We start from the raw sequence: 12,984 nt of genomic DNA on the forward strand, positions 1-12,984 counted from the left end.
GCCCCGAATCTCCAATGGAAGAAACAGACTCCTTCTGGGGGTTCCTGTCTTTTTTGCAGTTGCTTTCCCTTGGGAAAACGCTTCTTGTAGATGGGGCAGCTGGTTCATCGTCATTGCTGCTTCCTTCACTGTCAGATGAATGCTCGACACGACATGCTACTGATACTGGCTGTGCAGGGTCTGCTGCTTTGTGCTGTATGGACCTCGTCGACCACGACCAAAAATTCTTCCATGAGCATGGTGGAGGCTTTCAGCATCGCGGCTACTGTCTGGTGGGGTAATTCAATGAGGAGTACTTAACTCACCAAATCCAAGGATGACTCGGCTTCCCCGCCTCTGGATGGTAGGGTGATGAGTCGTCACAGCTGCTTATATACGTGTGATGGTCTTTTGTCGCTCCTTGGTGTCCCTACATGGTTCAGGAACTTCTTTGTTCGTTGGCGTGATTGGTCATTTCTGCATTGGCCTCCTCGCATCACTCCAGGGTCACCAGTGTGGGAGTGAGGTGTAAGCGGCGTGGGTCAGGGTACAACTGATTTATTCATCTAAAATTCACACAAGTCAAAAACACTTGTGGGCCATAAACTAGTCCCAACCTTTGACAGGTAAAGAAAATAGGATTAATTGTAGGCCTCTGTATTTCTTCACAGTGGCTAACGTACAAATATACAAGTGTAAAACATATGGCTGTGAAATATATGTACATTGCTAAAGGAATGGTGTTTTGATACATAGTTGGTACAATATCAAGAAGGTGACCATAACAACGGAAATATTCGCTGAAAACATCGTCTTGGGATTTTGTGTTTTCTTCTGACCTTGTGTCAACTGCATGGTGCTTTCTCCGAGGTGAGATGTGATTCATAGTGGGTAGGCCATGTGGTTGAACACATGTGCCTATACCATGACCTGGCAGTCATGTTCAATTTCGAGAAGTCCGATCACCCAAGCAGAGGGTAAGGCATCTGGGCAGGCTGATAGATATGGCAGCAGTGAGGTCCGCTTTCCCCAGGACAGCCCCTGTCCATGTTCGAGTGAACAAGATCGCTCTCCCCGACCCATGATGACTACCTACGGCCTTCCTCACTTGCCGGGTCTTTTTCTTCCGGCAGGTCCGTGAAGGGTGCTAATACCCTTCAGACTCGCGTATCAGCAAATTCAGAGAGGCAGTGCAGTTATTCTGGTCTCGACAGGAGCAACCAACTATGCAGTGACGAGTCTTTCCTGGTCAATGGTCGTCCTTGGAGAAGCTGGTCCCTCATGGGCAGCTTCACCTTCGTTTCCTTCCGTGGGGATTGAAGGGGTTTTGGTCTCTGGTAAGATAACCAGTTCTTCCTGATTCCTCTCTCAAAGAAAGTAAAGGACTTAGCCTGGTTGCTAGGCGACAGGTACTTAGTAGAGTATTGCCATTAGGCACTCTCCCTCTCAAGATGCATCTGTTTTCAGGCATATCAATCAAAGGATAGGGCGCACACTTGTAGGAGTTGCTGGTGTTAGGTGGGTGGAACCGGAATGATAGACACTTCCACATAAGTATTCTGAAACTCAAGGTGGCATTTTAGCCTACAAGAGTTTCAGGATCAAGTGATGGGCATACTGTGGTGATGATGAATGACAGTACCATGATAGTGGCATAGTACATCAACGAAAATGGGGGAGACTGTTTTTCCCTTCAGCTCCACATATTGGCGGTGCAACTGCACAAGTGGGTGATAGCACACTCAATAGAGCTGTCAGCCAGGTACATTCCCAGGAACCAGAACACAGTGGTAGACAAGCTCAGTTGTCAGGTGATAGGGACATTGCCCCTACATCCAGACATTGCGGAAGAGATTCTAATCATGGGATCTCCCAACAATAGATCTCTTTGCAACCTGACACAGCAGAAGCTACCTGTGTTCTGTTCTTTCGTTCCAGAGCCATGGGCAGTCATAAGACTCCTTCCAACACCATGGGACAATCTCGAGGCCTCGCCTTTCCTCCATTTTGTCTGATTCATGAGGTGATCAACAATGTCTTGATCACGCCAAATCACAGGTTGTCCCTGGTGGCTCCCAAGTGGCCACAGGTCGAGTGGTATCCAGACCTGCTAGCTCTTCTCTCTGAGGTACCAAGAGATTCCCCCTTTGGCAACCTGCTGTGCCAGCCACACAGAGAGAGGTACAGTATCACCAGATTTTGGAAGGTGTGTCAGTTCATGCTTGGAGACTATCCAGCATCTCTTGCAAGTGATAAATTTTCTCACCACACAATGGCAGAGATATCTGGACGCCTTTGTGTTCTTCTGTGGCTGGGTACCAGGGGAAATGGACTGTCTCCTATGGTGGTTGTTGTTGCTGGTGTCCCTCTCCAGTAGGAAGTACTCTTCAGCAGGTAGCAGACTTCCTCGTTGCTGAGAAAAGCTTCTCTCCTTCTCAGCTTTTTGAGCTACAGAGGGCAGCTGAACATCCCATATATTTAACTGCCCTTGGCCAAGTCCTTCAATTGAAGGGCATCGATCTCCCTTCCTTGTGGGAGATCTACATGCTGATGAGAAGCTTCAAACAGTCTTGACCTCCCTTATGAGAGTCATCAGACAGGGATCTGACTGTCAAGACTGTGTTCCTGCTTGTCCTGGCATTGACAAGAGAGTTGGCGTGCTGCATGGCCTTCAATGCTACCTGCCATGCTCGAGTTTGTCACAGAGTTCATAGCAAGGACTCAGAATCCATCAGTCTCTGATACTAGATTTGAGTCCTTTTCAGTTCCCTCTCTTAGGACTTTGTTGTTAGTAATCAGGACGTACACCTTAGGCGAGATGCTATCTGTCCCCTAGGGCGGCTAATGTGTCCAAGGGCCTGTGGGCAATGTTGTGAAGGTAGGGACATGAATGTTGTTTGTATTGACTACACTCCTGCCCTTAATACCTGTAGAACTGACAGGTTCATAAGGAGTGTGAGAGACAGGCCAATGACCCTAACCTCATGAGCTCATACTCGGACTCTCATGAAGCCAAAAAATTGTATTGTGTCCTTGGACACTTCTTCCTTGGTAGAGCCAGCACTAATGAAGTCGTGACACTCAGGTCTGAGACATCGAGTCCTCTCAAGCTAGTGCTGCAGTACTCTTAACTGGACAAATACAATTATCTGGCTTCGTGAGACAGTCCGAGTATGTGCTCATGATGTTATGGTCATTGGTTCGTCTCTTGCACTCTTTATGAACCTGTCAGTTCTACAGGTATTAAGGGCGGGAGTGTAGTCACTACAAACAACATTCATGTCCCTACTTCACGACATTGCCTACAGGCCCTTGGCCACATTAGCCCCCTAGGGGACAGATAACATCTCACCTAAGGTGTATGGTGGCAAAAAGAGAATGTGCTGGTTGGGCATGTCATACTGGTGAGGCTATATAACTGAGTACCCTGCCTATAATCTAGAGTAGATTATTAGGTGCAGTTCCTCCCAAGGGGAGAGGGGGGCTGACAATAAAACAAACCTGCTGGTTATATTAGCCCTTTATTGTCTCCGACACTGTGGGTTCATTCAAGGCCTTTTGAATCAATGACTCAAACTCATTCATTCAAAGGCCCAAAAGTCTGACAGTTGAACATCCCATATGTTCAACAGAACAGAGGCATAGAACTCCTTCCCCTGCTCTTCAAGACCAGGAAGAGAGGCCCAGGTGAGCACAACTACCAGTTGGTTCAGAGATTTACTCAGAATCCAACCTCCAAGAGTAATTGTCCTTATATAAAGACTGAAGGTTTGTATTTGTGTAGGAACAAACTACAAATTTTTTGAGTTTTTGTATTTTTTCTAACTTACAAACCTGAAGGTCTCTACATTTATGGCCCACCTCAGCCACCCCTCATTCTGATACCTGGGCTGAAAGGCAAATTGAGTGTGTACCTATGGATGGGCAGGGCTCCCACCCCTACCATCGGTTCTTGATTTAAAAGTTAAACGGCCATTCCCAGCTCGCGCTGCAAGTAATATCCTTATGTAAAGACCTTCAGGTCTGTATGTTAGGAAAAGTACAAATTACTTTCAAAATTTGTAGTATTATACCAAGAATATTAATCCAGACAAATTGAGATAAATGCTAATGCAAAAGCTGGGAAGCTTCTTACAGTAGTGTTGACAACCCAAAGACAAATGAAACAGGGAGGAAAGTAGTTACTTCTTATCGATGAGTTAAAGGCACACATACACGAACAGTCAAAAAAATCAGCTCAGCTGCTTCTGTTTGCAAACCAGGCCTACTGTACAGTATACAGTACAGTAATAATATACAAATGGTGTCTTAATAGGATGGATGGGTGTATAATGAAACTGATATTTTTGGTGAGCAAAAGTGAAATACAAATGCATGTATATTTTTCTGAAGTTTTGTAAAAATGATTCTTCTCCACACATCTTGCTGATTATCAGTGTTGTAGTATATTGTGCTGGGTTACATATAAAGTAAATATAAATGTTAAACTTTTTGCGAAATATGTTTGTAATTCTTCACTGTATGTAGAGGTGTTTGTTTTCAGTTGGAGAATACCTGCAATACATCATGTGTGATGGTTAAATTTGACTTCGGTGCTTATCCATCTCATGTGAGAGATTTTAGACTCAAGGCTTATCGACCAATTATCATACAGGTAAGGGTGGGAGAAGGTTTTGTGTTGTGTTGGAAGAATTAAGAAAAAGCAAATGAAATTTATGATGCATGAGGAGGTAGTGTTGATTAATTTCAAGTCAAAGCCATAATAAATTTTACAATAAATAAAAGGAATTGAAAGTAATTTGTATTACCATACTGAGGTATGGCATCAAATTCAATTCAAAGTCTGTACTTAGCTTCTGTGCAAGCTTTTCGCTTGAAGTAAAGATCCGTTATTGTTAGGGATGTGTGTGTTTGAAATGGGTTAATCAAGTGTCTGTGATGGAGATAAATGTGAAATTCATTTAGTATGGTTAAAAGGTTAAGGTTTAATGGACACATATTTTAGGAGGGAGAGTGCTTGAGAAATCAAGTGTAATTTGGGTACCTAGTGGAGTTTCAGGTTTTGCCTTGCAAAATTTTGTATTGGCAGTCAGTGATACTCCCTTAGGGGTGACAGTGACTTGGATACTTCTTGCAGTATTATGTAACATAATAGGATTGAATTTAAATAATAATAATTGAAGTCTGTCTGCTGTCTTTTTCCTGCAACAGAGGTCCTGATAATTAGTATTTCTTCATTGGGACAGAAAAATGAGTGTGATATAACAATTTGTTACTGTGTCAAATGAAAATTAGTGACCACTTGATTTATTTAACAGGAATTATTAGTTCGGACAGGAGCAGTCTTGTGGTTGGATGCATCTGTAAGACTGTTGGTTGACACACATGAATCAGGAGTTACTTCAGACAAGATAGAAGAGTGGAGCAATGTTGTTTTGAAAAATGGAGGTGTCTTGACTTGGCCTTTGCTGAGCGTTTCACTTTTACCGACAGCTGCTCTCACTCACCCCAATATGTTTCCATTTTTCCATACTGACAAACACAACTACGATTTTCAACAGGTAGGTCTAGTTTTTATAGTGAATAAATTAACTTCGAAGTTTCTTTGGAACAAATTTTAAGAAGCATGGGAAGTATGATTTGCTTTGTATAAGCTTCTTGTTTGTTAACTAAATTTCATGTTATGTTTCAAACATTGCAACCAACTCATGATAGTAGTTGGTTATAATTAACATACCCAAGAATTTGAATTATCATATTCTTGAAAATAAATTTAATATTGCATTAATTCAAACTATAGTCTTAGACTTGCCTTTCAGTTCAAAGTGCACAACCATATACAGTCAACCCCTGGGATTTCACAGGGTATAGGGACCACATCCACCCACGAATAGCTAAAATCCGCGAATACTTGACACCCCCCCCTCTCAAAACGTTTATAAATGCGTATATTAATTGTTCAGACACCAAAGTCCCCCTCAAAAAATGCTTATAACTGCCTATTTCAATTGTTCAAACACTAAATATACCTTAAACTATCAACCTATACTAAATATACCTTCAGCTATCATCCTAAAACACTTCAATATCACTTCAAAGTCATCTTACAACATTACCCTTAAAAATATAGGGCTCAGAGCTACATGAGAAAACTAATCAAGTTGCCCATAAGAAAGAGAGAGAAATACCAATTGCTCATTAAAAATATTTAATACACTAGTGATAGTAATTTATACAAAGGTAAATTCACAAGACTGGGTTACAGTATAAGGATATGCAGTATCGGTAAACATTAAACTAAAATGAATCAAGAGAAAAGAGGGAACACTACCTCACAAAGCCAATCGGCAACTAGCAAAGCTGATATCCTGCTGTGATTGGTTGCTATTAACTCTTCCAAACAATAGCGTGTTGTGCTATGTACAAGCCAATCAGCACTGAGGTAACATACCCTGCAGTGTGATCCTGACTTCCAGCCCTATGTATCTATCCATCTATCTCACATTCTACTAGAATCCTTTGGGTAAAAGAGAGAGAGAGAGGGAGAGAAGTGCTGAAGTGAGTTATGTTTAACCCCTTAAAAGACTTATTTTTTCAACATAATGTTTCAAAAAGAATCTAATTGTTTTATTGAATTAAATTAAAATATAACTTGTTTAGACTCTATTCTAATTTGATTTCAACAGAAAATTGTGATTATTTTATGTAAAATTGTAATTTTTAGAAACTCCACTTGAGACCTTTTTATGGCCAATAACGAGTTATCTCGTATAAATTATAATCATTTTGTTCTATCACGAGATATCTCGTATGCTTCGTTTTAGTAATTTTGATAATAGGAATTGAATAAAAACATATTGATGTTGATAACTTTTATTTTTTCCACTTCATTTTGATAAACAAAAGTATTTTTTCATTTCATTTGAATAAAAAAAATTTTCACCATTAGAATAAACAAAATCATATATTTCTCTTCATTTGGGTAAAAAAAAAAAAAAAAAAATTCACTTCACATAAACCAGTGTATTTCCCAATCATTTTGTGTGGTATGATTTGAAGCAGGGGGTTATACACAGACTAACTTCACATATCTCACACATGTAGCGAGACTCTCGTCTGATCGGTTTTCCATTATTATCCCTTTTCTTAGAGCAAACAACACATTGCCTTGTAGGAAATTTCTTTTTGGGTGTAGGAGGAATGTCAATTGGAAAATGCCTTCCTGAATAGCGGGTAGGATTTGCTTAAATAGATGGTCTACCTGGTCTTGTTTGAGGGATTTCAGCATGATACTTCTTCAGAGTTGAATCAATTATTTCCAACCTGAATTTGAGAGATGAACAGCAATTTTCATTACTCATCTTGAAACACTGATATGCATTCAAAGGGCTAGATCTAGATGATGGAAGAAAACTTTTTGTAATATTTTTTGTTCTTTTCCTGGGAACAGGATAATTTGCCAAGTTTTGATCCAACTTATCCACACCACCCATTGTGTGGTTATAGTCTACTACAACTTTGGGCTTCTTTTTCGTACCTCTCCTACTCGCAATTTCAACTTCATCACTATTGTGAACTGTGGAGAGTAGAACAACATCTTTTATCCTTCCACCTCATGGCCATAACTTTACCTCTCGATAAGCAGACATTTCCCCCTTCTTCAACTTATCAGTTTTCAATGAAACTGGCAGGTCTTTTCGATCTATTCTAACAGTGCCATAGCAATCTGTTCTACATTTTACTAGAATATCCACTAACTCAGGACTGGTGTAATAATTGTCTATTGTAAGGCAATAGCCTTTATTCAAAAGAGGTTTCAATAAAGTCATTACAACCTGTGAGGATTTAGGCAATTCATTGAAATCCTGGTCGAATTGTGTTCCTTTACCTATATAAATCAAAAACTCCACACATATCCTGTACTACTTCACATAACATAAAGAACTTTATGCCGAATCTTGATCTCTTCAATGGGATATATTGTACCCATCCCAATCTTCCTTTATATAGCAAGAGACTCTCATCAATTGAAATATCTCTTTGTGGGGTGTAGGCAGTTCTATATTTATTTTCTAAGTGCACATAAATAGGATATATCTTATTCAGTTTGGGATTAGGATACGAATTTGCATCGTATGCTTCATTATCAGAAAAATGCTGGTACTGCCTGATTTTCTTGTATCTTTTGAAAGGCATAGTTTCAGCAAAAATTGGGGTTCTAAGAAGTGGATTTTAGACCAATACAAGGATTCTTCAGGCTTCTTCACAATTCCTTTCAAAGTATTTAGTGCTAAGAAAACTCTGAGTTCAGGTGGAGTTACAGAATGCCACGTATTTTGGTCTGCATTGCATTGCTCAGCAAATCTATTGGTTTCAGTGCAAATAAGTTCAATCAGTTCGTCATCAAAAAATACATGGAAAAAATCTAAAGGCGACATACTTTCAATATTCCCTGGGATATTGAGACCTGTTGTCCCTGTGAATGGAAATCGAGGGGGTGGAGGGGCAGTAGAATCTGCGATTCTCCTCCATTGTGTTTCATCCATTACCGTATCTGTATCTGTATTGGTATCGCTGTCATCGTCACTGGAATCATCCAAGCTTGAATCGTCGCCTTCTGAGCCAGAACTTTCAAGCTCTGTAAATGATTCCTCAGTATCACTGTTGTCATGGTAATTTGCCATAACTGGGCTAAAATAAAAAAATAAATAAAAGGCTAGAATGATAAATAAATAGTCCAGATACTAACAAATTACTCAATAATATATCATATAAACAGTCTAAAATAAAAAAAAAAAAGAACAATGAAACTTACCTAAAACGTGAAAATGAAGAAATACAGAAGATTCTAAAAGTCACTACTGGAGAGCTAGTAAAATAGTGCGTACTCATCGTAAAAAAAGGAAAAAAAAAAATCCTCGGAAAATATTATACTTGACGTATCACAAAATGGTCAAGAGACTAACAAAAGACACGAAATCATCATAATAAGTCAATAATATAACATATAAACAGTCTTAGATGACAAATAAACAACCAAATTTACTTAGAACAGGCAAAAATACGATATAAAATACGTACATACGAACGAACAACCTCTCAAGATCACCGGTTACTCTATATACCACAAAATACTCATGGGGTTAGCTAACAAAAGACACAACAGCAACACGATGAATCAATAATATAACATATAATCAGTCTAAGATGACAAATAATACAACCAAACTTACCTAATTAGGCAAAAATACGCAAAAAACAAAAAAACAAAGGTCAAAGATGGCAGCTGAAGTGCTACTAATGACGCGTCGTCTGCACGAAAAAATACAGAAAATTATCATTGGTAACTCACGACTTCCAGCAGCAAATACCACTGCCAAACGTATGATATAGGACGAGATATCTCGGAGAAGCCTGCTGTAACAATACTGAGCCACGAAAAATCTCGTATCAGCCCAATATTCACGTTTAACTTTTCAAGGAGATATCTCGTGGTAAGTCCAAAATTTTTAGCACACTGATAACGATATATCTTGGGTTAATCTTGTAAGGGGTTAATGTCGGGACGATCAGTTTTTTTTTTTTTTTTTTTTTTTTTTTTTTTTTTTCCTTACGTTAAATAAAAAAAGAGTGAAGTTATTCATGAATTATTGGAGAATGAGAGAATACAGTAATTTGAGAGAGAGTGAGAGAGATAAGGGGGATTGCCTTATATTAAATATCAAAAGTGTGAAATTATTCATAAATTTTTGGAGAAAGAGAGAAGACAGCACCTTGTGAGAAAGAGAGGGATATGGGGATTGCCCTACTTTAAGTATCAAAAGAGTGAAATTATTCATGAATTGTTGGAGAAAGAGAGAATGCAATAACTTGAGGGAGAGAGATATGGGTGGTTGCCTTACATTTAATATGCAAGGGGATGTTAAATCACTAAATGCCAGACGTAAGAGATAGTCAAGAAAGGAAAACTTCAAAATGGAGATTCGAGAGAATTACAGAAAATAGAATGGGTGAAACCCATCCCCCCCCATTCAGACACGTACCTGCTTGACTTATGATATGCTGTCATAGCTAGAAAGCAAGGGTGACTTTCAGTTAGCCCTTCATATGCATGCTTTCACTGCAATAGGATGTATCTGATTTGGATGACATTACAGGTAAAAAAAGACGCTATGTAATTGTCAATTGTTGTCAACTCGCTCAAAGTCTGTGTTTTGTTTGATCATGTTAGCTTGTAGGCCAGACTGTCAGCTTGACCTGAAAAGAAATTTTTGTCAGTCTATTAAGTAGGAGAACAGGATTTAAAGCCCAGATTCCTGCCTGGAATGCTTATACTTTGTGAATAATAGGGGCCCATAATTGGTGTAAACAACAATTTCAGTGGACATAGGTGAGAAAAAAGTGTGAAAAGCTTGACAACTGCCACCACTGGGCCAAGAGAAAACGTTATGGTGCGGTATTCTTGAGAACTGTCCTTGGGGCAGGAAGAGGCAAAGTTAAACTGGCATCTCATACTTGCCAAGTATTTAACTTGGTCAGGCCATAAAATCATATTATGAGTGCTGAAGATGTAATGAAAGTGAACTCCAAAGTAGGGGGCTTTAGTGCTCTGAGGAGATCAAAGTAGAGTTGTAGACATAACAAGCAAGCACTGACAGTGGGACTACCAGAAGGCAAAGCAATATTTTTTAAAAAGAGTCTTACCTCTCTATTACGATAGCTATACAGTCCCATGCCAGCAGGAGGATGGCAAATATAAACACAAAAATTTTATCTATATCACTTAGTTATACTGTCTCTTGACCCCTTCATTCTAGGGTAAACTGTTTGTTTCTGCTGTTGTTGTGAGAAGACCAGTGGACAGAGCTTTGTTTAATTTGCTTTTTGTTGCTGAGCTGGATAATTTTGGATTTTAGTTTGATACTGATTGGCTTTATTGACTATTTAGGGTTTCTTTTAGAGAAGGCATTGACAAATCCATTATATTTTTAGGTAGTGGGTGTAGCACCCTATTGTACACATTGGCTTATAGTGGTCACAAACTTACATTAGGTGGAGGAGCAAGGATTGCTTGTTCAGTGATCCATGTAGTGTGCATATTAATTGGTCAGCTAGTGTTATGAATAGTTACATGAAATATGAGAGGTGAGATGCTGACGACGACGACCTCCTCCTCCTCCTCCTCCTCCTCCTCCTCCTCCTCCTCCTCCTCCTCCTCCTCCTCCTCCTCCTCCTCCTCCTCCTCCTCCTCCTCCTCCTCCTCACAGGATATGAGGTTGGAAAGCCCCTCCTAATTAGTCATACTGTAACTGCAACTTGTGACACCCCTTCTAGAGTTATGGGGAAGTGTGATATGTTTGGGAGCAGAATTAGTTGGTGCCTGTTGTCTTCCTCTAACTAACCTGGCATGAGTTGCTGGCAGGTTGGTGTTAGGTTGCTGAGAGATGCTTTGGATAGAATTAAGCAACATGCAGGTAGACAGATTGCAGGTGTTTTAGGTGGAGATTAGTGCATTTTCTTTCTTTCTTTAAATTTTGAGCTGTAAACCCTTATGGACAGTCAACATACATAAACCCAAGAGGGATCAAAAGGAAATCAGCCTAAAGAGAGACTAGTTATAGGAAAAGGGATAGATAAATGAATATGAGCAAATAAAAAATAAAACTAGGGCATCAAATTCATGAGATGTCAGCATGAGCAGGAGTGAATTTATTCCTCACTTAAACACTTGGAGATTAGAAGATTCCACAACTGCACTAGGCAAGCTATTCCACATTTCTGGTGTAGCCAAGATAAATGCCTAGCTTGCTCTAGGTCCAAGTTCTTTCTTCTAAACCTACTAACTCCTAGCAGTCCCTATCCGGGTGTCTACTCTATTCGATCTAAAAGAATCTTCGGTAACACCATGGTTTTCTTCCTTTGGCGTTGATTGCCCATGCTCTTCATCTCGTTCTCCCATGCTTGCTGGGTTTGTGGTGAGCTTCATTTCAAAAACTGAAATTTTATACTAAAAAAACCCCTATGTAAACAAAGTCTTGCCAGTTCATGCCACGTATATAGTGCTGTGTTATCAAAGTAGAAGAAAACTTATGAATAGTCAGTGTCATTCATTAGGTTTAGTTCATAAGAAAATTCTGACCTGTTCCATAAGCATCTCGCTGGAAATGCTTACACCTTCACTGTATGGAGCTTAAACTTCTTTAAAAAATGCACGTCGAATTCTATCTCCTGGCACTCTTCATTGTTTTCTGGCCTTCAAACTTTCTGGCTTTTTGTTTTTATACAAAACCTAAAAATCTGCTGCTTTTGTTTCTTTAAACCTGCACATGTGTGTGTCTGTGTGAGAGAGAGAGAGAGAGAGATTATTGGCCCTGGTTAGGTTGTTAAACTGACAGATATCCATTTGCAAAAGGCAAATTATACAGTTGTATTAAGATAATAATGATAATTTTAGTAAAACTGTTGTTTTAGATACTGAATGTAATTGTATTTCATGAATTATTGCCATATTAGTATTGTTTTATAATTTGTGAACATAGCAATCATGTTCCATTTGCATTCTGCTAATGTTTATATTCTTAAAATCATTAGCTGATTGTGTTTTACCGACATCATCACAGCCATTAGTTGCTAAATGAAACGATTTCAGAGATTCATTTTTATATAAATTATCAAAGCTAAGTTTAAAAGTGCAAATTACTTTACATGCAGTCCCCTGCTTATGACGGGTCCGGCTTACGATGTTGCAAGGTTACGACGCTTTTCAAATATATTTACCAGAAATTATTTCCCAGTTTACGACACATTTACCGGGGTTATGAAGCGTCGTACGCCAATCCGACGGAAGAAATGTGGCTCTAAAACGGCAGAATAATCAAAATTTGGAGGTTTTGATGAAAAACTTAATAAAAATGTAGTTTACATCATTTTCAATACACCCAAAGCATTAAAAGTAAGGTTTTCTTAGGATTTTTGACGATTTTCGAGGATTTTTAGGTTTACAAC

At 39.2% G+C, this 12,984-nt stretch overlaps 1 protein-coding gene across 1 annotated transcript in view; it reads left to right on the plus strand.

The window, feature by feature from the left end:
• LOC136846471 (uncharacterized) overlaps nt 1-12,984 on the plus strand; it is a 152,043-nt gene that overhangs the window by 33,387 nt on the left and 105,672 nt on the right. Inside the window, exons 4-5 of the mRNA XM_067117276.1 lie at nt 4,523-4,633; nt 5,298-5,540. Of these exons, the coding sequence (XP_066973377.1) occupies nt 4,523-4,633; nt 5,298-5,540 (354 nt within the window). The remainder of the gene's footprint in view (nt 1-4,522; nt 4,634-5,297; nt 5,541-12,984) is intronic.

Source organism: Macrobrachium rosenbergii, chromosome 15 (assembly GCF_040412425.1).
Source record: "Macrobrachium rosenbergii isolate ZJJX-2024 chromosome 15, ASM4041242v1, whole genome shotgun sequence".
In the NCBI taxonomy this organism is placed as follows: Eukaryota; Metazoa; Arthropoda; class Malacostraca; order Decapoda; family Palaemonidae; genus Macrobrachium; species Macrobrachium rosenbergii.